The sequence below is a fragment of the Clytia hemisphaerica genome, unplaced genomic scaffold (assembly GCF_902728285.1).
Source record: "Clytia hemisphaerica strain Z4C2 unplaced genomic scaffold, Clytia hemisphaerica genome assembly, whole genome shotgun sequence".
Lineage (NCBI taxonomy): Eukaryota > Metazoa > Cnidaria > Hydrozoa > Leptothecata > Clytiidae > Clytia > Clytia hemisphaerica.
This window is the reverse complement of record NW_027103805.1, coordinates 179,061-206,037: the sequence shown is the minus strand read 5'-3', so window position 1 is coordinate 206,037 and position 26,977 is coordinate 179,061. Positions and strand designations below refer to the sequence as shown.

General features: G+C 34.3%; 4 protein-coding genes across 5 annotated transcripts in view; 2 read left to right on the top strand and 2 right to left on the bottom strand.

Moving 5' to 3' along the window:
- Nucleotides 1-604: 604 nt before the first annotated feature.
- Nucleotides 605-5,842, bottom strand: LOC136806394 (uncharacterized). The gene is made up of 6 exons (XM_067062961.1): nt 5,769-5,842; nt 5,003-5,081; nt 4,400-4,627; nt 3,694-3,925; nt 2,775-2,959; nt 605-1,014 (listed from the first exon to the last, which is right to left on the bottom strand). The coding sequence occupies exons 2-6, from the start codon at nt 5,062-5,064 to the stop codon at nt 681-683; spliced, it is 1,041 nt and encodes a 346-aa protein (XP_066919062.1). The 5' UTR covers nt 5,065-5,081; nt 5,769-5,842; the 3' UTR covers nt 605-680.
- Nucleotides 5,843-6,744: 902 nt separating this feature from the next.
- The window catches only part of LOC136806391 (DNA polymerase zeta catalytic subunit-like), a 57,048-nt gene continuing 36,815 nt past the window's right edge, over nt 6,745-26,977 (bottom strand). Inside the window, exons 30-36 of one of the 2 annotated variants that reach the window (XM_067062957.1) lie at nt 26,156-26,293; nt 25,272-25,462; nt 24,711-24,818; nt 23,963-24,082; nt 23,379-23,445; nt 22,559-22,720; nt 6,745-7,447 (exon numbers count right to left, since the gene is read on the bottom strand). In XM_067062957.1, coding sequence (XP_066919058.1) covers nt 7,304-7,447; nt 22,559-22,720; nt 23,379-23,445; nt 23,963-24,082; nt 24,711-24,818; nt 25,272-25,462; nt 26,156-26,293 — 930 coding nt within the window. In that variant the 3' untranslated portion in view covers nt 6,745-7,303. The remainder of the gene's footprint in view (nt 7,448-22,558; nt 22,721-23,378; nt 23,446-23,962; nt 24,083-24,710; nt 24,819-25,271; nt 25,463-26,155; nt 26,294-26,977) is intronic. The other variant, XM_067062956.1, reaches the window with a different exon arrangement.
- LOC136806380 (uncharacterized) lies at nt 8,736-14,856 on the top strand. Its single transcript, XM_067062944.1, has 4 exons — nt 8,736-9,047; nt 9,319-9,358; nt 13,937-14,431; nt 14,789-14,856. The coding sequence occupies exons 1-4, from the start codon at nt 8,736-8,738 to the stop codon at nt 14,854-14,856; spliced, it is 915 nt and encodes a 304-aa protein (XP_066919045.1).
- LOC136806392 (uncharacterized) lies at nt 16,816-22,559 on the top strand. Its single transcript, XM_067062958.1, has 4 exons — nt 16,816-17,075; nt 18,031-18,067; nt 18,635-19,087; nt 21,461-22,559. Exons 1-4 carry the CDS (start codon nt 16,887-16,889, stop codon nt 21,958-21,960), a joined length of 1,179 nt encoding a protein of 392 aa, XP_066919059.1. The 5' UTR covers nt 16,816-16,886; the 3' UTR covers nt 21,961-22,559.

Below are 26,977 nucleotides of genomic sequence, written 5' to 3'. Positions count from 1 at the left end.
GTTGCACGACAAAACATACGATTCCGAGGTAATCGTCAGTAAACATTCGAAAACCTCCTTTTTTTCTTTTGTTTAAAAAGAAAACGTTGCAGTGTAATTTTTCTTTGTTTTCAATTAAAAGAAGCTATTGTAACGTAAAATTTCTTTGTTCTTTTTTATAATGAAGAAAAAAAATGTCTTTGTTTTTTATTATATAGTAAAAAAAAGTCTCTGACACAGGACTTGGGAGAGAAAAGAATAAGGGGACAAAAGTGTCCCCCCGCCGAAGAGTGCAAAAAGTGGTAATAGTGCAATTAACGATTAATTGCACTCTTCTAAACCAATCAGATTCGAGTAATTTTGCACGGCTGACGATTACTTATCAAATAAACGCCCCTCGAGTAGACGCCTCTGCTAAAATCCGAAAAATTTAATTATTTTTAATTATTTTTATTCGAAGAAATACAGTATTGAAATAACCTTAAAAGGTTGGTTCAAGAAACACAGTAAAAATTATTATTTATATAGTTAATGATCATTTCAAAAGCTTGAGAAATATTGTACAAATTGCAGACAAGAAATTTGAAATTAGCAGGTTTTAGAGGTATGATTGAAATAAATTTGGGTTAGGAAACATATCCAATCCAATTTTTGACCATATTTTAGCGGTTTAGAGTCCAGAGCACTTCTAAAAATACACCCTATCTACCATGACAAGTATCAATTAGAACTTCTTCAAAACTACCTCTAACAGTTTCTTTCCTTGAGTAAAACCGATCAGGTTTATGTTCGCTTTCATAAACATAATGTTTCATATCATGATCACCAGTATTTGGATAGAAATTCTTCAAACTTGTAAGACAAATAGAATCTTCTTGTTCTTTGCATACTTGCCAATATCTTCGTGTTGTTAATAATCGTTTCTCCCCGACATCAGTTGTTGTATTACTGTGACGCACGTCATGCTTCAATGAACGTCGGCGACGTTTACCCCATGTCCATGACCAGTATGTCTCGTCGCCCATGAAAACCGCTCTAAAACATAATATTGTCTACATCAACACATACATTGACCATATTACCATGATCGGGAATGAAAGAATATTTCAAAAGACAAACACCTGATCACTTTTGTCTCAGACCTTAAAAGAAAGTCACATTTTTTGAGGAAATTTGAAAATGAAACGGCCCCGAAACACTGTGTGAACGTCAAAATTGGAAACGTCAAAAAAAGAAGACGTTACAATGCAAAACATGTCGAAACAGTTTCGCTCCACTACTTTCATCGGAACGGAACTGCTTCGTTTTTTCGCTCCGAAACGTTCCGAAATGAGTATGAACACTTCCAATCCATAACAAATGACGCACCGGGGCGATACGAAACCATAACGTCTGAGTATGGTCTTTAAGTGCAGGGGTAATCAGTGAAAAATAATATTCTATATATTATCGGCGATCCAAAAAATATCTGCAATCTGATTGGTTAAAGAGAATGACGAAAGCTAAATAGGGGGTCTCAAGATTTGTTCCAGTTCCATGGTATATTCGCTGACGTCACCACGGGTTTTAATTGGTTTAAAAGATTCGAAAGAGAAAACGATTTTCTGACGTTAAGACATTATAGCGTCTTCTTTTTCGAACTCCAAACCAGAATTGACGTCACAAAAACAATAAAAAAACAACAAAACTCAGCGTTTTTTTTAAATAATTTTATCAAGCCTTCGCTCGTACAATATGGAAATATTTCACTCGTTCCGGATTTTTCGTCTAAAGGCTCGGAAAATATTGTATGGAAAAATCTCGGAACTCGTAATTTATTTCTCATATTGTACTTGCAATTGTCCGATAACTATTACATATTCAATATACCCCTCTCTCACTTTTTCTGGAGTTAACCCGAAAGACAAAAAAAAATTTTGCCATATAGTGAGGTCTGTTAGCACAAAAATACTTCAGATGGTGATAAAAGCATGAAAATTGGCACAAATGATCCTTAGAGGATCTAAAACTTAATTTTAAACAGTAACACCAAATGTTTCCACATGGTCACCAGCCAGATGACATCATCAGGTGGCTGGGCAAAAATTTATTTTTTTGAAAATCTTCAAAATCTGATGGTTCCAGCGGAAAGAGCATGAAATGCTGATGAAAATCGAGGTATAAAACATGCCTTGAAAATCTTCCTATCAAAAGTTATAAAGGTTGAAAGTTTTGTTATGACGTCATCATAAGCCTTTCCAGACAAAACTTAAAAACCTCGTAATTTTGGAACAAATTGACCAAATTTGATGTTTTATACATATCAAATTTCGTTGCTTTTTCTGATTCTGATGTTCAAATTATATTAAAAGCTTTAAATCCTACAGAACACTAAAACTTAGATTTTGAGATTTATAAGGCAAATCAACGCAGCGTTCTCCCCTTCAGAAACACAGTGTACAACTGACTAATTTTTTGGATGTTTTAAGGCTTATGATGACGTCATCACAAAACTTTCAACCTTCATAACTTTTGATAGGAAGATTTTCAAGGCATGTTTTATACCTCGATTTTCATCAGCATTTCATGCTTTTTCCGCTGGAACCATCAGGTTTTGAACATTTTCAAAAAAATATTTTTTTGCCCAGCCACCTGATGACGTCATCTGACAGGTGGCCCGGTGGCAAAATTTGTTGTTACTGTTTAAAATTAAGTTTTAGACCCTCTAAGGATCATATGTGCCAAATGTCATGCTTTTATCACCATCTGAAGTATTCTTACGTTTTTATGAGCTAACAAACCTCACTAATACATACCTTGAATGATGAACAAATCCTAAAATTTTTGGAGGAATTATTGTAACCAAATCAGCTTTGTAAACGATACGAAGTTTGCGGAATGTTGGAATCAATTTGTCATGAACGTCCGCGTAATCTTGGTTTCCAACACGAGGCTGTCCAAAGGTGATCAAACACGATTTCGGGTGTTTCCATATACTTCCCTACAATTAATAATCATATCTAGTATTATACTTGACGAGAAGCATCTGAATATATTCAATAGACCTTTTCATAAATTACGTCACGAATGAACATCACTTGCCTCGTATTCAAACAATTACCATGGTGATTATGTCCCTTGAGACATTAAATGATTTTCTTTATGAATAGAAAGTAGTTTTAATTCCACTGGGAGTTAATCACCATGGCAATAATTTCAGGCAAGCGATGTTCTCAACGTTAAATTATTGTGTTGGTATATATTTTCTTAAATATTTTGTTAAACACACGGAACAACCTTCTACTCAGAATCATGTTCGAACTCGATACTTTTTTCCGTACACCCTGTATACTGTAGTGAAAGCACTGAGCCTTTGACTCTATAGAGAGTTTTCTTATTCATTTCTAGCCAACCAAAATCTTTAATCTGAGTTTTTTTGAAAGCGGTATTGACAGCAACTATTAAATAGTGATGTGAATGCATCGAGAGAGCTAGATCAATCTTTCTTTAGATACTTTTGTTGCAGGTACATTTCCAAAAAAAACTACTTCAAAGATGGCGGATTAGTCCAGGGTTTATAAGTGAGCGAAAGCAAAAAATTCACCCGAGAAGATCGTGCACAGTTTCCAAAAAACAAAACAAAAATCCCAATCAAAAAGTCTCATAGCCCCCCCCATCAAATCGACAAATATATATTACAGGAAAAATAGGAAGGTAAAAACCAAAATCTCTTACACTGAATTCTTGTGTCATTTGCAAAGCCAACATCGATGCTAATGCACCACCTAATGAATGTCCAGTGATGATATATCTCTTCTTTGGATCGGTCATGTAAGGCTTTTTACCATAGAACATCAATTTGAAAGCGTTGTGAAAGAATTGAAGAACCCATGTCTCCTGTGAACCAACCATAAACTTAATTTTGGATTTCAACGCATCTACGACTTGCAACATCAATTGTTCAGTCCTAAAAAAGTAGATATAGTGTGTGCGATAATATAAAAAGTAAGACTTAAGTTTGTATCAAAGGTACGTGAACCTTTTTGATAATTTCTCAGTACATATTAATACTATACACTGCTGGAAAGATATTTTCAAGGAGAATAGTCGAAAAGATTTTTGAAATGTTACAGTACTATGAAGTGGTTAACTTTTGTTATTTTTCGGTCTAACGGTGTAAATGCATACTGAGAAATTGTTAAAAAGGTAAAAGGTCAGCATATTTTTGTGACAGACTTTAATGTAAATCGCAAAAATCGTAATGCAATAATTTAGCAATCACTATGAGTTGGCAAGTAGAAAAAGGTGTATCACTTTATAAAACTCTTAAATTGTTCATCAAGTCTTTACTTTCACAGACTAGAGAATTCAAGAAACCACTATAACATATCATCCATTCAGACAACCTTAGGAAAACTGTTTAAGTTTCACAGTATCATACCCATCAGTTCCTCTGAAGGCCAATATCCGTGTATTATGAGGACCATCAGCAATGACTGATCGAATGCCTTCACCATCTGATTGTAGATTCTCATGGATGGTTTTGATGATTTTGAATTCTGTGTTCGGTACCATCGCATTCTCTTTACATACGCTGTCGTCGTAAATGAATTTTGAGACTTCAGCTGCGTCTTTGATGTCGGCCATCTTAATGGCATTTTCAGTGGTGCTGTTTATTGAAAGAAAAACAAACCTTTTCGAAAGAACTTTTCGAGATTTTCAAGGAGCCTCATAATTTGCCTTTCAAAGCAGTTGATGATCAGCTCAAAAAGAAATACAATAATTTAACATCTTGAAACACTTGGTGTACTAAGCAAATCAGGTCAAGGAACTTCAGATTAGATGCAGTGTTTCAATATAATAAGTGGAAAGTATAAAAGAGGAAAGTGGAAAAAGAAACTTCGAAAATTTCAGAGAAAACTTCGTAGAGAAGGGGCAGTATTAACGCATTATTTGCATGTTTCATTTAGAATCAGGCGTTGGTTCCTTAACTAGTACATTCACAACAGAAAAGAAAAATCAAGTAATTGATAAAAGTACTTACGGGCAACCTCCTCTGATGACACCAACGAGATACAACATCCCAATCAGATACGGTAAAAACATTACTGGTTACTTTGAATCTGAAAAATTGGAACAATAAATTTAAATATGTAAATTTACACTTTTAAAATCCAATGACTTTAAAGACTTTTCATAAAGCTTTAAATATTCGAACACCCATTAAGGGAAATAAACTTTCCCTCAGCTAATTTCTTTGCTTCGAATACAGCCACCTTTGGACAATCTGAATGAAACAGAAGAACCAAGAACCTGGTTATGTATTGCCAAGCGTAGACAAGCTAAGACATAAGCAGCAAACATATTTTTCAAATAAATCAAATCTAACTAGTAAGTTTGAAGTCGAAAGCAACAAGCCTTTAATTCGGCATGATTTATTTGAAAGCTACATTCAAGAAAGCAGCTTTGAAAATATTGTATATCTTTTTACTGATTGGTACATTATGATGAATAGCAAGCAGATTACCAGACATTTTTTTGAAATGATAGAAACAAAATCAAAACTATAAAAGAATTTCAAGCGGAATAGGTAATGAATTTAAAACACGGCAATCATAAAGCACTGAAAATCTCCGTATATAAAAGCTCCTCGAATTAATCAACCCTATCAATAGGCTTCTGTTCATCCTCTAGCGAAAAGAGATTCTTATATATGAAGAATATCTAAAGAGGTCTGCGATTCAGACTACCCTATCAAATAAAGAGTTGAGATTTTAATCGAGAGTATAAATTTACGAAGGAAATTTTACCCATGATCCTTTTCTGCATTTACTTGTACCCTTTCATGAAATTATTTTCTTCCTTCAATTTCTTTTCCATCTGTCCAGCAGAATCGTGTAATTCCCTGACCAGAACCATCAATTCTGTAATGTTACGGTGGAATGTATTCGAATGATCAATAACTTCTAAGTATTTTTGCTGGAATCTTTGTTGCATCTGTGAAACAGCCCATATAATGTACAAAAACATGAAAATTGAAAGACAAATTATAGATGCTTTATTCATTTTTAAGATACAAACACAGCTTACAAAGTTTAAAGTGACTTCTATGAAGTAGGAAAAGTGCATCGACGAAATTCAGTCGAGGAAGCTCTAGGAGAGGAAAAAATCTCTATTGGACATGTCTTCATAACAGCTGAGTTGAAGGAAAAATTTTCTCATCATCTTGTTTTGAATACACGTTTTTTTTATAAGAACAAACTATAAAAAAACACAAGGTTTCAATGGCCAAAATTTTAAAAACAAGTTAGGAACGCATTATAAGGCTTTGCGGACACTCAATTTCTTTGGAACATGGACCAAAATACTCAAAATGGTGAAATTAAGAACATGCTAATAACATTTTTAGGTTTAAAACTCAAAAATTTAAGAACATCCGAAGGCTTAAAAATTTTTGGATGTTCTTATAAAGAAAACGCGTATTATCACATGTTTAGAAAAACGAACTGAAAAACTAAGAGAGGTTTCGTATTAAATATTGGTTTTTATATTGACAAAAAATTTAGACAAAAACTGCACATCTAGAAATGAAAATGACACAACGATACATCCTTCGGAAATTTATCAAAAAACAAAGCTTGTTACCATCTGATATCCCCACCAGCTGTCTAAATGAAATGATCTCCTACTCCTGAACGGAGAGCAGAGCGCTTTTATGTATGTTTTGACGATGTGAGACGGATATTTTCTCATTGTTTTAAATCTTAAATGATAGACGCGCTCTGATAAGTGTCCCTGTGTATTATGGTCGACTTAATTTTTGGCCTGTACAAGCCTCTGGCATGCTAAAAAATGAAGCAAATCCTTTAATATAAAAATCTAAATAACAAAACTATAAACAGCAAAATAATAAATATTCTAAAGCTTGATAAATACTTAATATTACAAATAAAACCTAGAAAACGAGCGTCCACAAGTAACATGGTTGCAGGGTGTTTTTGACAATTTAGGCGCCCCAATACTTTTTTAAAACTCAAACTAGTATTTGTCACCTAAAAAGAGGAAAATATCCAAAAATATTCTTGTTTGCTTCATAATACTGATGGAAAGAAGCAATGAAACTGCCGGAAACTGCCTTAATGCATAGATTTGCTATCACCCTCACATTCAGTCACTCCACTTGCTTTATAAAAGGTCAGCGAGACATTTTTCCAGGGGGGTAAAAAATCAATAAAAAGGTGATCTTGCGTATCAATAAAAAAAGTCGACAAATGCAAGGTTTGCCTCCAAATTTACAGTATCATATTGCTTGCATACCATAATAACGAACCCTCACATTGGCCCATCATGCCAATTCATCCATCAGCGATCTCAAAACATTGGTATACTTCATATCTTTCTTATTTTCGGACAGTTTATAAAATACCGGACAGTCTAGAGAAGTACATTGAATGTCTTGTGTGGTGCACTGCATACAATGTTGACAAATCTGAAGGGAAAAAGTAAGAAAGTGAGACCCCTGTCTCAAAATGATGTTTGAGTGATGCTTAGTAAGACCAATTTTATTAGTTCTTTTACGGGCCTGACCGACCCAGAAATTCCAAAAAATCGGAATAAAAATGAAATTGATTTTGGTAGTACATTTTATTTTCATTGCCTTACAGACAGCTAAATTTTCAAAATGTTGGTAGTTTTTCCAATGTTTTGAGAATTTCATGTACAAGTTTTCATTTCATCCAACAATTCGAGCTCTTTGTGTCCTTTTATTTTCTATGTTGCTTTTGTCAAATTGTAGTAGTTTTTGCTGGCTTTTTAGGAGATTTCATAGGGGAAATTCTATTTTTATTTTTATTTTTTTGCCGCCCGACCGACCCTCTTTTTGGGGTAGCTTGACCCATAAAACAACAAATTAAACTGGTCTCGCCTAAATAGAAACGAGAAAGAATAAAGTTAAGAAATGTCATCAAATCAGGCATTAAGTCATGCAACAAATAAGTTTCCCCCGTACATTTCACTATACGTAATAAAGAAAGCTCAGAGCTTTTCAAAATAGACGGGCTTTAAGTTTTAAATATATAGACGTGATTTGCCCGTGGTCGATTTAGAGAGGGTTGAGATAAGCCAAATATTTTGAAGATATTCTTTTTTTATTAGAAGGTTTTAGTTTTCGCTGAGCCTGAACGTGCTTAATTCTTAGACAACTTTGAGCCTAAAATGTTCTTATTGACATTTCTGAAATGAATTTACTTAAATACATAATAAAGTTAAGTTGGGTCAGAAAAATATTTTGTTAGGGGTAAAGCGAAGGTTTTAATTGCCATCCATCTTTTTTCGTTCTGACAAATATCCTAAACCCTATCCTTTGAAAGAAATTTGTTTCGGGAGAGATTACTCCTTCTATTCACCGCCAAGAGATTCATCATTTACACATAAAAAATTCAGGTTAACACATTAGTAAATCCGTTTGATTGATCTAATTGACACAGGAAAAAACTTGGTCACCATAGCTCACTATATGTGATATTCACTCAATAAACTGAAACAATCGATCGATTGAAATCACTGAAGTCACGAATGTGATGAATTTTTTATGTCAAAATTTTCGCAAATGGAATGCTTAGAAATCTAAAAGGTGGTTAGTGTCAATCAAAATATCATAGATCGTGCGAAATATTCATTTAAGTAGTGACAGATTAACCTAAAAGAGATCCACGAATCGCAAAATAAGGAGAGACAACAGCAAACTAGCAGGTAAGAAAGAGATAACAGTGATAAAAATGGACACCAAGAAATTAAAGTCAATCATCATTGCTTTTGCAATTTTTGACACTTGTTTGGGTGGAGTGGACGACAAATACAGTCGAACGTTTCGCCATAAGCGTTTTACTTTGTACACCTACATGAAAATGCAAGGATTGAGCGAACTTCATTGTGTAATGGAATGTTCGAACGATCATCAATGTGGTTCTATTAATCACAAGGGTGATCAACAACTTTGTGAATTGAATCAACATAGGGAAGAAGATCATCAACACACAACACAATTACAAGATGAACAAGGATGGAATCATTTCATCAAAGACAAACAGGTATAATAATTAATTTCTCAACCCCCTGAAGCGAACCTTTTTTTAGGATTAGACATATAATAGGACTGCAAATCCACTGAATTTTGAAAAAGGCATATCCGATTCATTTTTGCCAAGTTTTGGACATCGGATTTTTAATTTGACGGAAGAGGAGATATTGAGAGGTTTAGTTTGCAAACGACAAGAAACGATTGTTTTCTCACAGTTTTGAAATAGTCAGGTAATCCAAAGTGTTTCAATAACAATACAATGTAAACCATTTTGGTTATAGGATTCTTCACAAAACGATGCCGAAATTTTCATCAGGCAAGGTATACTATTCAGGTAATATATCAGGTAAGCTGAATTGAGCTAAACTTCTGAAACTCTAAAAACTCTTAACCGAGCCTCAAAAGTTAAACTATAGTCTTTTTTGAAAAATTCAAAACATTTGCAAAACTTCATATCTAGGACATGGACCTAATTTGCACGGTATGCGAGGGTTCAACTCAAGGAGCTCCTTCCTTCTTTTGTGACTTATGCCAGAAATGGTTTCATCATCAGTGCAATCTACCTTTCACGATTAAGCCACCGCAAGTTAGCGCGTGCGTAAACTGCAATTGCAATATATTCCCTTTCAGTATTTGTCACGATATCGATGACGAAAGTTTCAGGTTCAACTATTTTCATCCTTCTTTTTCTGATCTAACAACTATAGAAGAAATTCGAGAAACTAATTCAGAGTACAATTTAAACACTATTGATTGTAGGTATCTAGATTGTGACGACTTTAACTTTGCTTTTTCTAATACATCTTCACACCTCTCTTTTCTTCACTTAAATATCTGCTCTTTACCGAAACATTTTGATGAGTATAATAACCTCTTAGAAACATTAAATCACGAATTCAAAGTCTTAGGAATTTCGGAATCTAGGCTTACAGATTCGTCTATCCCACACAGGCTTGAGATAGATGGCTATAAATCATTCTTTACTAATACAAAGGCGAGTGCCGGCGGCACTGCCCTCTTCATTTCTGACAAGCTAAAATCCAAACCTAGAAAAGACCTTTCTAATCTTCTCAACTCAGAAAAGGAGCTTGAATCTACTTTTTGCGAACTCTTGTTTGAGAAGCAAGAAAATGTAATTGTTGGATGTATCTATAAACATCCAACGATGAAAATCGAAACTTTTACAAACGACTTCTTCATTCCCTTCTTACAAAAAGCTAACAAGGAAAATAAGCGCCTTGTGCTTATGGGTGATTTTAATATCAACTTGCTAGAATGTGGTACCTCTCCACATGTAAATAACTTCGTAGACTCTCTTGAATCCTTTTTTCTTTTACCTAGTATTTCTCTACCTACCAGAATCACTGATAGGTCTAGGACACTCATTGATAACATTTTTTTCACTCCTTCTAAATACAAACCTTTAACAGGAAATCTTCTTTCAGGTATTTCTGACCACTTGCCTCAATTTCTGATATTTGAGAATTTTCATTTTAACTCCTGCAAGGAAACAAAATATTACAGGAGATGGAAAATTTTTGATAACAATAAATTCAAAGAATCCTTTTACAGAGTAGATTGGAATGACATCTTGCATTCTGACTCGGATAATCTAGATCTTCTTTTTAACAGCTTTTTTGATCGAATGAATACCCTAATAGGTATACACGCACCTCTGCAAAAACTCACCAATAAGCAAATTAAAAAGGGAGCTAAATCTTGGATAACTAAAGGCATTAAAACCTCTATTGCTAAACGAGATCAACTCTTAAAGGCTTAGACGCGAGAGAAGGACAATGCTATTAAACACCAACTCCACATCAGATATAAATTCTACAGAAATCAAATTGTTAAGCTCTGTAGAAGAAGTAAGAATAACCATTATAAAAAGTACTTTCAAACAAATATAAAGAACAGTAAAAATATCTGGAAAGGCGTATACGAATTGATCGAAAGTAAAAAATGCCGTAGTAGCACAACAATATCTCTAAATATTGACGGACAAGTAACATCTGATCCTAAAGTAACAAGCGAGGAATTGAATAAATATTTTACTTCAATAGCCGATAAAATACGTCAAACTATAAATGTTAATAATGAGGAAGCGAACTTTCATCAAACTCTTGTAAATTCACCAATAAATTCTCTGTTTTTCGAGGAGATACAAGCTGAGGAAATCGTAAAAATTATCAATGCTCTTAAACCTAAGGCAAATGGACCATTCAGCATTCCACCAAAAATCTTAAAATCGGTTCTTGGTGAGGTAGCTCAACTCCTTGCTAAAATTTTCAATTTATCAATACAGACAGGCAAGTTCATAACAACTCTTAAAGTAGCAAAAGTAATACCCGTGTGTAAAAATAAAGGCTCCCCATACGATCCTAACAACTTTAGACCAATTTCGCTCCTCTCTAATATTGATAAAATTTTTGAAAAATTAATTAAAAATTCAGAGTTGTAAATTTTCTTAACATTAACAACAGCATCTTCAAAAACCAATTTGGATTCCGTAATAAACACTCTACTTCTCACGCATTAATAAATCTAACAGAAAAAATTCGGTCAAATATTGACAAAGGGTTGTATTCTTGCGGGGTATTCATTGATCTTCAAAAAGCTTTCGATACAGTAGATCATGAAATTCTTCTATCAAAACTTCATCACTATGGCATACGTGGCGTTGCGAACCTCTGGTTTCGATCTTACCTGACTGAGAGGAAACAATATGTTTCAATTTCTGGGCATGATTCCTCAAAACGATCTATCAGACACGGAGTCCCCCAGGGCTCTGTCCTAGGGCCTCTACTTTTTCTAATATATATAAATGACATTCCTGAAGCCATTCTGAATAGCGAAACAAACCTCTTTGCTGACGACACCTGTCTTCTCTCTTCCGATTCGAATCTAAATTCACTTGAGACGAAAGTGAATTCTGACTTAATCAGACTCTCCTCTTGGCTTCGTGCCAACAAAATCTCTCTTAATGCTACAAAAACTGAGGTTATCCTGTTTAGAAGTAAAAATAAACCTGTACCATATACAATGAATCTCAATCTTGATGGGCATGTCTTGAAATTTTCGAAATGTGTCAAATATCTTGGTCTTTTTCTCGATGAATGTCTAGCGTGGAATTTCCATTTTGATCATTTATCCGCAAAACTTAGAAGGTCAAATGGCATCTTATCCAAACTGCGTCACTTTGTTCCACAGACCATTCTTAAAACTTTATACTATGCTATTTTTCACTCTCATTTGTCATACGCAATAATCGTGGTATGGGGGCAAAGTCTCACTCAAAACTCTAGAATAGGCAAACTTCAAAAAAGATGCGTGCGCATCTTGACTTTTTCAGATTTTAATGCAGAATCTGCTCCTCTTTTCATTAACCTGGATATTCCAACTTTGCCACATACTGTAACAAAGTTCAATATCCGACTCGTACATCAAACTCTCACTAATCTTTCTCCTGAAGCTGTTACGAACATTTTAAACTTCAAAACTCTGTCTCATAATTATCTTACTAGAAATAACGAACTGAAACTTTTGGAGCGCCCAAAAGCCAAAACATTAAACTATGGATTGAAATCGATTAAGTACCAATCTCTTTTAAACTGGAACCAGCTAATATTACATACTAAAATCGATCTACAACCATTATCTGGATATATGATCAAAAAAAAGATAAGCGAGTTCCTTCAAAATTGACCTCTTGCATACCAGAAAAATGAAAGTCCATATAGATATAAAAATACTCTAATTTGATTTATTAAAACAAAAGATTACTTATATAACTACCCGATAGTTACGTTGAGTTTTTTTTTTACTTTGTTACTTGGAATATTGAAATATTGTTACTCTAATAGTTATATCAACCCCACAGAAAAAAAATCTGCGTCCAGGTAGCCATTTCATATGATTAGACGGAAACGTCTATTGGATGGACTCCTGGCCTGCATCCCCTCCCCTAATTTATACAAACTTAAATATGTAAATTTTTAATGATATGCAGGCGAATAAATAAGTTTTGAATTGACTATGAACGAATCCTTTTTTATCAATCCAATAGTTAAATTTCAAAGGGCTTTATATTGGCTTGATGGTCCAAGTATATTCAAACGGAGTAAATATCAAAATGAGATCGAATTCCACCTAACTTGGCGTGTATGTTGAAGTAATATTCGAAATTTTGATAAAACATGGGGGGGGGTACAGCTACAGGGTACTGACTCATAGCAGTGGTGGTTGTGTAGATTTTTGTAATTTTAAATCTCAAAAAGTCAGTACTCGGTACTAGATTTGGGGTGGGGGTGGGTATATCTATACCAGCTAGTACCTGGTACTGAACTCAGTTTTTTGTGTGGGTAAAATGGGTAAATGAGGAGATCAGATGGGGATTCCCTAATTTTCCATAAAAAATTCCGGAATATCATCAGATTTCATTTAACGAAAAGATATTTCTTCATTTCCTCATTTTCTAATTTTGAAAAAATAAAATTGGCGCAGAAAACTTTGAGTTCTCTATGAGTTCTCACATTTTACCGAGGTGAAATTGACTGATAGGTATTACAAAGCGTTTTTCTAGGGTGATGTACCCATATTCTTCAAGTTAACCAGCTTCTAAAAAGGCGGTGGGCAAAGGTTAGTAACCGGTACTAAAAAGGGGGATAAAACTTCCTTAAAATCAGGGTTTGTACCCTATGAGTTTAATGGAAATGGTCCTGGAATCGTCGACAATTTTTAGGGCTTCATAATAATCTTATCAAAAATTCCACTGGACCACAAAAATTCACATCTTTCGACATAGGGCCATTGTTTTTTAAAGTAAAATGTTCGAGTAAGTTTAAAATTAGAGTTTTGTAGCTTGTATCGAATTATGCAAAATGATATCTTGTCTTATAGCCATTCGTCCAATCAGAGGACGTTTTATCAAGTTTATCCAACAGATGGAGCGTATTTGGGAGGTCTCGTTCGACTTTACATTATTGGAGCAAACAGATCGGTGGAAAAATGCTATTGTTTTCACCACAGATGAGAATGGATTGGATGACGACTGGAAAACTTATGGTAACAGGATTATCGCTGTTTACAATCTTTCTGGTAAAATGTACTTTTATTATAACACTGACGTGAAAGCTGACCACCACTTTACCAGTCCATCCATTACGGTCAATCAAAAGTATTCATTCAAGATGAGACAGACAACAGGCTTTGTCAATAAGAATCAGAAGTACATCTCAATCTTTATGAATGGCAATCTGGTGCACACAAGGAATTTTATTTTGGACATGGATTTTCCTGACGTCAGATGCTACATAACGGGCGCACGCCACAACGTTCCACCCACAAATGCTATTATAAGCAATTTCAAATACACCCACGATCTTCTATACTCAGGTAAGCTATACTACCTTTGCTATGATAGCAAAAGCAAAAAAGAAATTCTTCATTTTCCAATAACCTTTTACTTAAGGCCGGTCTCCACTTGCGCACGCTTCGATCACACTTTTCGAGAAAAGCTTCCACGCTATTGGTCAAAAGAAAAATGAAGCAATTTTATTGGCGCGATCTAACGTAACGGTTGAAAAAAACACTTTTTTTTCGAGACCGCACTACATTTTTATGACGTAATCTTTTTTCCAAGCAAAAAGGATTGAAGCCAAAAAGTGCAATTGCAGCGCGCGCAAGTGGAGACCGGCCTTTAGGCTTTCTGACCTGACCTGACCTGAAATTGACGCATAATTACTTTGATAGGTCAAGAACTACTTGTTCAAAACAAGAAAGAATTGGTTCGTATCTTTCGATTACCAAGTCAGGGCTAATATCATGATAATAAATGGTCAACGTATTCTTACATTTTCGGGTGGATTAAACGGAAACAGCGATAACACAGCGTTAGAAATCATCAAAATCAGAAAGGTATCCAACGATTTGGAATTTTACACACATTTGCACTCTGGTCCTACATACATTGCCAAAATAGATGTTTCCAATTTGAGTAACACCATTGTGAAATGCAAAATCGGACAAAGACGTGAGTCAACGAATGGACAACTATGGGTTTCATTGTGGATCGACGGTGTGAAAGTGGGTGCCGTACAAAATTCACAACATAGAACATATGAACGAATACAAGTCACTTCGGGAACGGGTACGCCAAACGCAGGGGAATGGATAATGAACCTGAAATATGGGCCAATACAATAAATTGTTTTTTAGTTCATCGATCATCCATACACCTATCAACCTTTGAAACGTGAGGAGACTGGGTTTTAGAAAGGAATGACGTCAAATTACCTAAACATTCCCAACAAAAATGTTGACGTCATTTCCTTCTAAATTCGTTTGCAAACCCCTAAAAAAGCGAGTTCGCCGCTAAGGGTTGATGCGTGTCTTTGTTTTGTTGGTATCAATATTAAATTGCACTAGTTAAGAGAAGAAAAAAAGTAATTAAATTTTCATACTTCATGGTAATTCCATTAGAAACGAGTTCTTATTACCTTGAGGAAACTAAGCGACTTAGTGCAGTGGTAGAGCATCCGGCTACGGTGCGCAAGGTCGTGAGTTCAATCCCCGCCCGGGTCGTAAAAGATTTCGTACTTAGTACAAAAATAGTACTTGATGCTTGTCAACTTAATGCTAAGCAATTAAGAGAAGGATCGAGGGTCAGTGGAGCAATCCAAGGAGAAGAAGTGGCGCCCTCCCCTACCTTCGGGTTAGCTATCAAAGGTGACTCTTCGGGTTGCCATCGCAGGGCATCGCAGGGCATCGCAGACTAATTTGCTAAAGGAACTAATTTCGACAAGAACAAATTTAAGTTGAAAATTAGTTCTCATCAAAATTAAAATTTTTTGGCTGCCTCGCCAGAACAAGATTTTGGTCAAAATTGACCTTTTTGTAATTTTTGAAATGTATTTTTATGTTAAAACACTAATTTCTATGCAAAAAGGAACTTTGCCCTGACATTAGACAAAATTGGTTTCGTAAAATTAAAAAAAAGCGTTACTCGTCAAAATCAGTTCTTGCCAAATCTGATTTCAATTTTAATTTTTTACCACTCGCCAAAATTAGCTCCCTTAAGGTATGAATTAGAAAAGAAGTGTCTTTCAGAGTAAAATATTGAAAAAATACACTTAAATTTACCATAAACTGTTTTTTTCCAAAATCAGACTTTTACATCCATGGTAATTGCTTCTAAAAACTTAAAGCACTCACCAAAGAAAAACGTCGAATACAAATTTTTAGGGGCTCTCGCAACCAATTGATATTTGCCCTTTCTGTTACAGTATTGACCCCAACAGGCACACAACGTTGTTTCAATGTTTATCTAACGCTCACAACGTCCATATAACGTTAGATCAACGTTTAAACAACGTCGTGAGCCTATTGGGACGACATAAATCGACAACGTTTTGTCGCCAGCGGCAGGTTTGACCGATCGGGTTTAAGTTTAGAGTTATAAATATAATAAATATCATAATTATTGTTGAGAAACACCATTCATGGTGTTTTCCCGCAAACTGAATGCAATGCATAAGACATGAAACAATCGAGAAATCAGGAAAGATTTTGATTGGGTAATATAATGGTCCTCATGAATAGGTAACATAAATTTTTTTAGAAAATCTACAATCTATAACCAAAATAAGACGAGACAGGGCAAGTAAAAAGAAAGAGAAAGAAAAGAGAGGAAAGATTTTAACGATTATTTTTCGTCAAAAATTTTAAGATGAAGAATAAATTCAGGTTACAAATTTTCTATGTATCGCTTCTCATTCAATTTTGTTTGGGTGGAGTGGACGACAAATACAGTCGAACGTTTCGCCACAAGCGTTTTACTTTGTACACCTACATGAAAATGCAAGGATTGAGCGAACTTCATTGTGTAATGGAATGTTCGAACGATCATCAATGTGGTTCTATTAATCACAAGGGTGATCAACAACTTTGTGAATTGAATCAACATAGGGAAGAAGATCATCAACACACAACACAATTACAAGATGAACAAGGATGGAATCATTTCATCAAAGACAAACAGGTAAAGACAGACAAAAAATTGAAATATTGAACACCTAAAACAAGTTGTGAATACACCTTTTCGACCGTAGCCGCCAATTGCCGCGCGGGCATTTTTCCGTTCGTTTTACCACCCAAAAAACGTCCCAGTCTTTTTTTGCACCTAAAGAAAATAGAAAAAAGTGTAAAACAGGATTGGATCGAGCTTAGGTTGGTAAATTAAATAATAAAGTGGCACGCGCCTGACCACGGGTTAATTTTCCCACGAAAGATAAGTACTTTTGCCCCCCCCTACTACAAACAAGTTATTCCTGACATACTTCAATAGAATTCTCATATTATTCAAGGAATGGTTAACTCTATATATTTTGAATAGTGTAACATGAGTAGAGAGACCTAGATCGAAATTCCAATTTTAAGCTTATATTTTTTTAAATACCCGGTATTATGTGCTCATAACGCATTATAGGTTAAGGGCTCTGACCATAGCCAGAAAATTGATTTTAGTATCTGAACATAAAAGTTATGTTTTAGATTTTTTAACACTTTTCACAAAGAATTGCCTTTATAAATTGCTTTTTAATCAAATCCCTTAGGGTAATTAAGAACTTGCATTTACAAAAATTTTCCGCAAAAATTTTTATTGTTCGGTAAAAGATACACCTTCTACTGCAAAAACTTTTTCAAAATGTTTTTTCTTCGCCGAAAGCTCTTCAAAGTTAAAATACTCTTCCTCGCAAAAGTCTTCATTTTCTTCTTCATCAAACTTTTTCAATGCAATTTTTGAATTTTCAGATTCAGGAATAGTTTGTCTAACAGAAAATGTATAACATGCCATAGTCTTGTTGGCTACATCAGTCAGAAAACACATTTTAAACACGGCAATTATGAAAAATTCACTATGGTCAGAGCCTTTAAGTCAGTTTACAACACTGGTTACGTTTCCATTTTACGTTCCAATTTAATTCTATTTTCAGAAAACTGTCAACACAAATGACATCCTAATGCCCACAGGTTAGTTCAAATACAGTATTCATGATATATAAATATTCATGTTGGCGTCATATAGTATTCATAATATGCAAAGGGTTAACACGAAATTATGTAGTTTTAATTTTCGTCTATCAAGTCCTTGGTGTGACTCGGCTGGGGATTGAACTCACAACCTTGCACAACGTAGCCGATAAAAACCAGCCCCCATGACTTGCTCTCACTTTATACGTTTGAGAAAACCCCTTCAACTAAATTCTAAGGTAAAATAAATGGAATTAATGTTATCTTTATGATGATTTAATACGCTCATTTTTTGCCTTTTTTGACTTTTTTGACAAATGATCTCCCAAATTTAAGTTTATCCTTCCTCTTTCCAATGCAAAAGGATTAATTCTTTAATAGTTTATAGAACTCGGACAAATTCTCTTCAAAGAGGAAGATTTTTTTCTGGGACACCCGGTGGTTACGATATGAACCATCTTTATATGCCTTATATACACCAAAACACGATAGTCCAGCATATAAAGCAATTTTTCTCGCACAAAAGATCAGTTCGTGAACGTATGAAACCTAATTGATATTTTCTAGTCTTCCGACCACGTCAAAACCACCACCTTGTGAAAAAATTCGTTTATCATAACATTTGGGAATTATCTTTCGATTTTAAACTCTTTGAAGAAGTTCCCCATTGGGTAAACATCGTCTCGTTCCAAAAAGTTGGTACGACATATTACACACAGTATGGTAATCGAATTCCATCTATTTGGACATTTGGAAGAAAAATGTATTTCTTCTATCCAGATGATACTAACCCAAACCAAGATTGGAACCTTGACCTGAATCTACAACAGACATATTCTTTCAAGATGAGACAAACAACACATACAACGAACGAGAATATCAAACACATTGCCATTTATGTGAATAGAGAAAGAGTTCACTACCGAAAGTTCACCTTAAATTTGAGTGTTGACTTTGTTGAATGCTTCCTGACAGGTATCTTATGGAACTTCAGATACACACAAAGTCCGATATATCCCGGTAAGTAATCCGTTTCTTACAAACCATCACGAAAGTAAAAAAGCTTAACCATGGCTTTAGAGCGTGTTCTGATCCAATCCTGAACTTGAAAACTATGCAGTGGAGTCTCTATAACTCAAACAAGTAATTGTGGTCATGGAATATGGTGACTGTTTATAAGGTAGTGTTAAGTGAAGGGACAAGAAAACTTCGAATTGAGGAGACATTCGATTAATAGAGATTCAAGTTCTGGAGACTCATCTGTGTCTTAACCTTGTCGCCCAATCGTAAACTTTTTCTAAAAGCAAAAAATAATAGCATGAATTATTGCCGGGTCATTGTAATACCAGGGTTGCTACAGGTTTGCCAAGTTGAAAATTCCAGACTTTTAGTCTCAAAAGCCATATTTTTCCAGATTTTTTACCTGAAAGTGTCGAAAATCTTCCAGACATTTTAGCGAAATTTTATCCATTAGGAAGGTTTTTAGTCATTCCTTAATGAAAAGTTAAAATTAAACTTTCGGGAAATGGGAAAACTTCCATCCTTGAAATTCCAAAAAATTTCTGCTCGCTTCGCATCAAAATTTTGAGGGGGTGACGAAATTTTTCCCCGACATTTTATCACCCGACCAAAACTTTTACCCGATTTTTTAAACCCCAACCAAAATTAAAATCTAAACTTTAAACCTTTATTAACCGAAACAAGATTCGCAAAAATGCGACTAAATATTTCCTTAAAAATGAAGGTCATTATTGACATATACTAGCAAGTAGCTGTCGCTAAGAATGCCCCGGAGAGCTTCCTATCGAAATATCCCTAAGTAAGCAAAATTACGCATGTGTAGATTTTAAATTCGTTTTATCAATAAAATTTAAGTTGGAGGAAGAAAGCTTGGTATCAACTTTACTTTTATGACATGGGATAGACGGTCGGTCACATCTCAAAAAGAAAAAGAGAATTTATCGCTCACATGTTATCACAGTGAAAACGCCAAAAATTCTGAAATTTATTTGATTCTTATAAAGTAGACACTTATAATAAAAATAAATATGCTCATCTTTTTCGCCATACTTTGTTTACTTTGTAAGAACTAATTACCGAAAGGCATGTTGCCTTCAATCAAGAGTTATTGATTTGATTTTTATAAAGTAGATGCTTATAATAAAAATAAATATGCTCATCTTTTTATTCATCCTTTGTTTACTTTCTAATAACTAATTACCGAAAGATATATTGCCTTCAATCAAGAGTTATTGATTTGATTCTTATAAAGTAGATGCTTATAATAAAAATAAATAAGCTCATCTTTTTCGCCATCCTTTGTTTACTTTGTAAGGACTAATTACCGAAAGGCATATTGCCTTCAATCAAGAGTTATTGATTTGATTCTTATAAAGTAGATGCTTATAATAAAAATAAATATGCTCATCTTTTTATTCATCCTTTGTTTACTTTCTAATAACTAATTACCGAAAGATATATTGCCTTCAATCAAGAGTTATTGATTTGATTCTTATAAAGTAGATGCTTATAATAAAAATAAATAAGCTCATCTTTTTCGCCATCCTTTGTTTACTTTGTAAGGACTAATTACCGAAAGGCATATTGCCTTCAATCAAGAGCTATTGATTTGATTCTTATAAAGTAGATGCTTATAATAAAAATAAATATACTCATCTTTTTCGCCATCCTTTGTTTACTTTGTAAGAACTAATTACCGAAAGGCATGTTGCCTTCAATCAAGAGTTATTGATTTGATTCTTATAAAGTAGATGCTTATAATAAAAATAAATATGCTCATCTTTTTATTCATCCTTTGTTTACTTTGTAAGAACTAATTACCGAAAAGCATATTGCCTTCAATCAAGAGATATTGATTTGATTCTTATAAAGTAGACTTTCTTTAGGCGCTAAAACGGGCGTCAGTCAGGGCGTACGGAAGGCGTTTTGACACTGAAAATTATTATGATGGAGAAAGCCCGTTTTGACAAATATTTCCCTTTTGGAAAACGGGAAATATTTAATAAGTGCTTAAAACGTCGAATTACAAGATCTTTTTTTGAGCTAGTGAAGGAAACCAATTCATTTGGACAATTTAGTTGGGTGAAAGTGACTAAATCGTAAATTTCGTCGGGGAAAAGTGACGAATTTGAAATTTTGGTCGTGGGAAAGTGACGAAAATGCCTCTAGGTGACGAGATTTTTCCCCGACTAAATAAAACTTCGACATTTTTTTCCCCGATAAGGTAATTCGAATCTTTTTGTAATTCGAGCTGAAAAATTAGTGCCCTCAGCTGGAAAGTAATTTTAAATACTCTCTGTAATATGAATCTTTCTCGAATTCGAAATAAATTTTTCTTTAAGATAAACTCAACTGTATTTTTTAAAACCTTAGGTCAAAGAATTTATGTACCACGCGAAGAAGAGCTTTTCAAAGAGATCAATAATTGGCCGCCAAAGGAATGGTTTGTATCTTTTGATTACCAATTAACGTACAGTGCCCAACCAAACTATTGGCTTTTCATTCTTATGTTTTCTGGTGGAATAAACCAAGAAACAAACAATCGTGAAAAAAACTTCGTGAGAATTCAAAGACCGTCCAACGCACTTGCATTGAATGTCAGAACATGGACATCGACAAGTGGGGCACAACTATTAACACATCATGATCTAACAAACTCACTCAACACTTACATCAAATGTCAGATGCAACAGCAACGCGATCCAACTGATGGCAAACTTTACGTCACATTTTGGGTGGACGGACAACTAAAAGGGACACGAGTTCTCAATGAGAACCATCAAACATTTCAGAAAGTACGAATCACCTCCGGATATTCAAATTTACCACATGGAGTTGAATGGATTGACAATTTAAAATATGGTGAGCTTTGAGATCAACATTTTAAGTTACGATAAAAAACAATGCACTGTGGATATTTTACTACATCTTGGCAGCCAGAGTAAGAGTCGCAACATTATAGAAGAAAAATATAAATGAATGTGATTTCAATACCACCTTTGTGATTTGATGATTTGACAATGTCCAGTAACATACCAGTGGAACGTGGAATTTCACACACAGAGGCTATGAAATTTATGATGAAATTTAAATTTTTTCATTCAATAGTCTTAACACCATACATACACTGAATAGAGCTATTCTTTCTTTCCCAAGCCAAAAAAAGGTGAAGCAAAGTTTGCGCTGAGCGGACCACAATATATTACAATAGAAAACTTGGTTTTCAACGTTCAAATATTTTGACACTGTAATTAAATGGCTTAAATTAAAGGCTCGTGTAAGCAAAATTGTGCCGCTACTCTATTAAAAATGACCGACAGAGAAGCTCCATCTATTCTTTTATTGATATCTGTGATTTGTACAAGTTACAAACAGAGCGTGATTGGAAAAAATCCGTGTCCGCCCTGAAGTGACAAAAAAAATCCCATCAATTTGCAAAGATCCCAAGAAAAGGGTCAAATCGGAAAATACCTTAAGTAGATTTATAAATCGTTTTTCGGTATTCCAAATACGCGATGTAAGATGGACAACGGTCATTTGTGGCTGTTGTTGACACGAACGGCAGATTCGTAGAGTAGTCAGCTGTTGACATATTGGACAGTGCTGACTTCCAAAATAATGCGAAATGGTTCCCTGCAAACGGAAAGACAAGTGCTAAGCAAAATGCAATCTTTCCTTGTATTAATTCATGATATTCACGGCGGAAAGATCCCGGTTTTTGCCAGTAGTGGCAAATTTTAAACAACTTTTGTCTAGTTTAAATTTGCCACTACTGGCTAAAACCGGGGTATTTCCGTAGAAAACACTACGTCATGAATATCACAAATATAATGTAAATAATATTGTAAATAATATAGACATCGTAAAATTTAATTTTACAGTTTAAAGTATAAATATTTCAATCATTTTTCATTAATTTTCATTTTTTGAGATAAGATTCGCATTTTCAATGGCTAAATTTCAAACTCCAAATCTTATTAACGGTATTAAAATGGGTTTCAGAAATAATCTTCAGCAACGTAAGAAAGCTCTTTGTCTCAACTTTCCAAAAACTACTAGAGTAAATTTTCACTGAACGCCGTATTTTGTAAAGCCGTGCCAGCTGATGTAGGGCTGGTAAAATAGCTTTTTATTTGAACGTAGTCAGACGTAGTCAATGGTACAGGTTAGTTTTGTCCAAGAGAAAAAGGTTACAAAAATTCAAAACATGAATTTTTTTCGTTATTTTAGTGTCATCAAAAATATACATCTCAGCAGCCTAGTACATGAAAAACGATATCAATGATATTACCTTTTTGTTTGTGGAGTGGTCAATATCTCGATCATGGATTCTGTTCATCTTCGGCAAATCTGTGTACCTGGCAAAAACAAATTGTGTAACAATAAAAAATTGCTTTTTGTTCACACGAAGCTTTTTGAGAGTGCATAAAAAATACATTATCCTTTATGTTAAGATTTCATCCAATTACAGTGGAGTCACTTTAACTCGAACCTTTATAACTCGAATGGCTCCTTAACTCGAACAGATTTTAAAGACTTATAAACTTTACTCCATAACTCGAACAAATTTGTGTTTCCCTCGTGTGTTCGAGTTATGGGGACTCCACTGTAGTATAAAAAAACCTTTTCGAGTTCTTGTATAATGCATACTTCGTAAAGTGAACCTTTTCTTAGAAGTAAGTTTCGGTTTAATTCCAATCCATTGAATCCATTCTGAACTTGACGACATGCTCATGTTCATAGTCGCGTCTAACCGATCTCAATTAAAACATTTATCTTAGAAGTTAATTATTTCTTTCCAAAATCTGGTCGGTTCAAAAAAAATTTTGAAAGTAAGAAAATAATAACTGTAAAAAATCCTACTATCATTCTTACCATTTGTTGACATTAACACCGAGCAACGAAAAGATACGCGACAACGCAGGTAAGATCTGTTTAGTGATATAATACACGTCATTGATTCGGAGTCCTGAATTATCAACTAAATCTTGCGGCCTGAAAGAAACAGATGTGATAAGAAAAGGTGAAAATACTCGATGCGAATTCATTCCACTTCGTAGGAGAGCTTTATCTTTGCCGAAGCCTTCTGCCATTTAATTACACATTTGTTTATAAAAGCAAAACTATACTAGAACATATAAGAATAATATTAAGAACAAGTTAAGAACATTTTAAAGCTTTATGGACTCTAAAAGGCCAAATCTCTTAGGAAATTTCACAAAAATACTGAAAAATTGTCAATTTAAAAACATTTTGAAAATTTTCAGGCTTATTTTAAAAACATCAAAAAGTTAAGAACATACGAAGGCTTCAAAAATTTCGGATGCTCGTATAAAAAACGTGTAATAAGAAAAGGTGAAAATACTTGGCGCGAATCTATTTCACTTTGTAGGAGATTAATATCTATGCCAAAGCCTTCCACCACTTAAAATTACAGTTGACGCTCTCTAATTCGATCTTCAAGGGGAATTGGATTTTCATCGAATAAGGGAGCGTCGTTTATGAGAGTTTCTTGTTGACGGGGACTTTAAGTTTCATCGAGTAAGGGAGCCTATCGAATAGTAGAGTGTCGTAGAGAGCGTCAACTGTATAACAAAAAAAAAATCATAAAAGATAATCTTACGGTCGAACTAATTGTATCAGTGGTAACCCAGGGCTTCCATGAATTACAACATAAGGAACACGTTGACCTGTACGAGGTTCTGATCGCCTGTCTTGTTTTAACATTTTCCTGGAAAAGGAGAACAGCCATTTTCGTTTATTAAATGAGCAGAGATGTTGTTAGTGGTGATTTTATGAATATATAATAACAATTTTGACAATCAGTCCATACAGTCATTGTAGGCTCCGAAGTAAGTTGATGCATTGGAATTTTGACGATTCTTGCAGCTATTGGTCCCTAGGGAAATATTAAAACCTGAGGGGTTTCCATCTCTAGTCCATTTAACTAACACGAACATCGAACTGGCCGTGATATACTGTACATTTATGAAAGAATCAAACATGTCAAATTTTTCCCGCGTTAAACTCTTGATTAGTTATATAAGTGTGATAAGATATTAAATTCTTATTATAGGATTTATAAAATATAGTTTTTTGAATGTAAGGCACTGAGGAATTTCGACAAGTGAACCAATAAACACACCATACCAAAATTACTATTAAATTTGACCTGCAATTTTACCTGGTCAGCACAAGCGCTGGTACGCATGCGCCTGGTTTATAAGTGTTCATTCCACGGTATTCTTTTGCAATGATAAATTCTTTCAAATATGTCTTTCCTTCTAAAATTTTCATCAGTTGCTTTTGAACGTAAGATTTGATCAAGCTCACATCCTTGGTTTCAAACAGAATACGTATCGACTTTTCCATCAGCTGTAAATTGAGCAATAGGTTCAGTATTTACACTATGAAGAACATAAGGCTTCGATAGCCAAAATATTAAGAAAAAGTTAAGAACATTGTAAGGCTAGAGAATCTCACAAAATGGTGAAAATAAAACCCAAAAAGTTAAGAATGTCTGTAGGCTCAAAAAATTTGGATGTTCTTATATAAAAAATAGTGTAAATGAAAGGTTTTGAGCTCCAAAGTGCAGAGACGATTATTTTCCAAGCAGATCCTGATATCTACTTAATTTTCCGCACCCAATCCCAGAGCGTGGCGCTGATAGAATGGATATTCTGTTCTGAGATCAAGTAAAAAGGTCTAGATAGTTGTTAGCGTATACGTTTTTTGCAAGATCGAACTATATAAGAACATAAGGCTTCGATGCCCAAAGTATTAAAAACAAGTTAAGAAGATTTTAAGGCCTCGCAGACTCAAAAACACTAAATTTCTCAGGATATCCCACAAAAATACTCACAAATGTTGAAAATAAGAACATTTTAAGAATATATTATAGCTCAAAACCAAAAAGAACATCCGAAGATGTTTTTCTTGGATGTTCTTATGAAAAAACGGGTAGTAAAAATACATATTTAAATCGTGTTAAATAGTCGGTTTCTCTTCAAGTAGAGTTCAAAGAAAAGAAGAACCGATAAAATAGTAAATATGTATCAAATCATTAACCTTTTCAACAGCTGGGCAATTATCTCTTCGAACAGTTTCGATTCCCTTGGCATCGAAAATTGGTTCATTTTGGTCTAGAGTTTCATAACTGTAACCAACATATCGTTTCTTGGTGATCAAAACACATGGCTGATAAACCTAACAATACGAAATGGTCGCAGGAAGTTATTTTTACGGAATGAGCTAGTAGTTCAAGATTTGTTTTGGGAGCTTGGTTTTAAGGATCTATAAATTTGTAACAATGATACCAAAAGAGTACTTTAAGAGCAGAAAATTTCGCGAGGTTACAAAATCTTGAAATTTCGCAAATTTAACTTTTGCGAACTTTACTTTTGGAACGAATTCAGCGAATATAACTTACACGAATTTTAGAATATCATTTCATTTTGCAGGTAAAAAAGCACTAAAACTGAAAACTGAGTATAAAATAGCAAAAAAAAAGTGTATTTTTCGCGGAAAAAACTTTCACGAATTTCTCGAGTAATTTCTTACTTGGCAGAAACTTTCGTGAAAAAGGGCAAAAATCGCGAAAATCGCAAAAGTTTCTACCCGCGAAAGTTTCTGCCCTTAAAGTAACGCTCCGAAAACCATGATTTTTAAAGAGTACCGCAACACTTATAATGGTAAATGGACGACATAGCTTTATTGCAAATTGAGAAGAATCTCTATATAAATGATTGCTCATATCAAAGCCTGAGGGTTAATTTTCGGAATAGAAGGACTGAAGACTGAATTAAAGATTAAAAATAGTATTCTTATTTTTCGTCGACATTATTGCTTTTATTAATCCTTTTCTAAACAAATTTAATTACCTTATTCCAT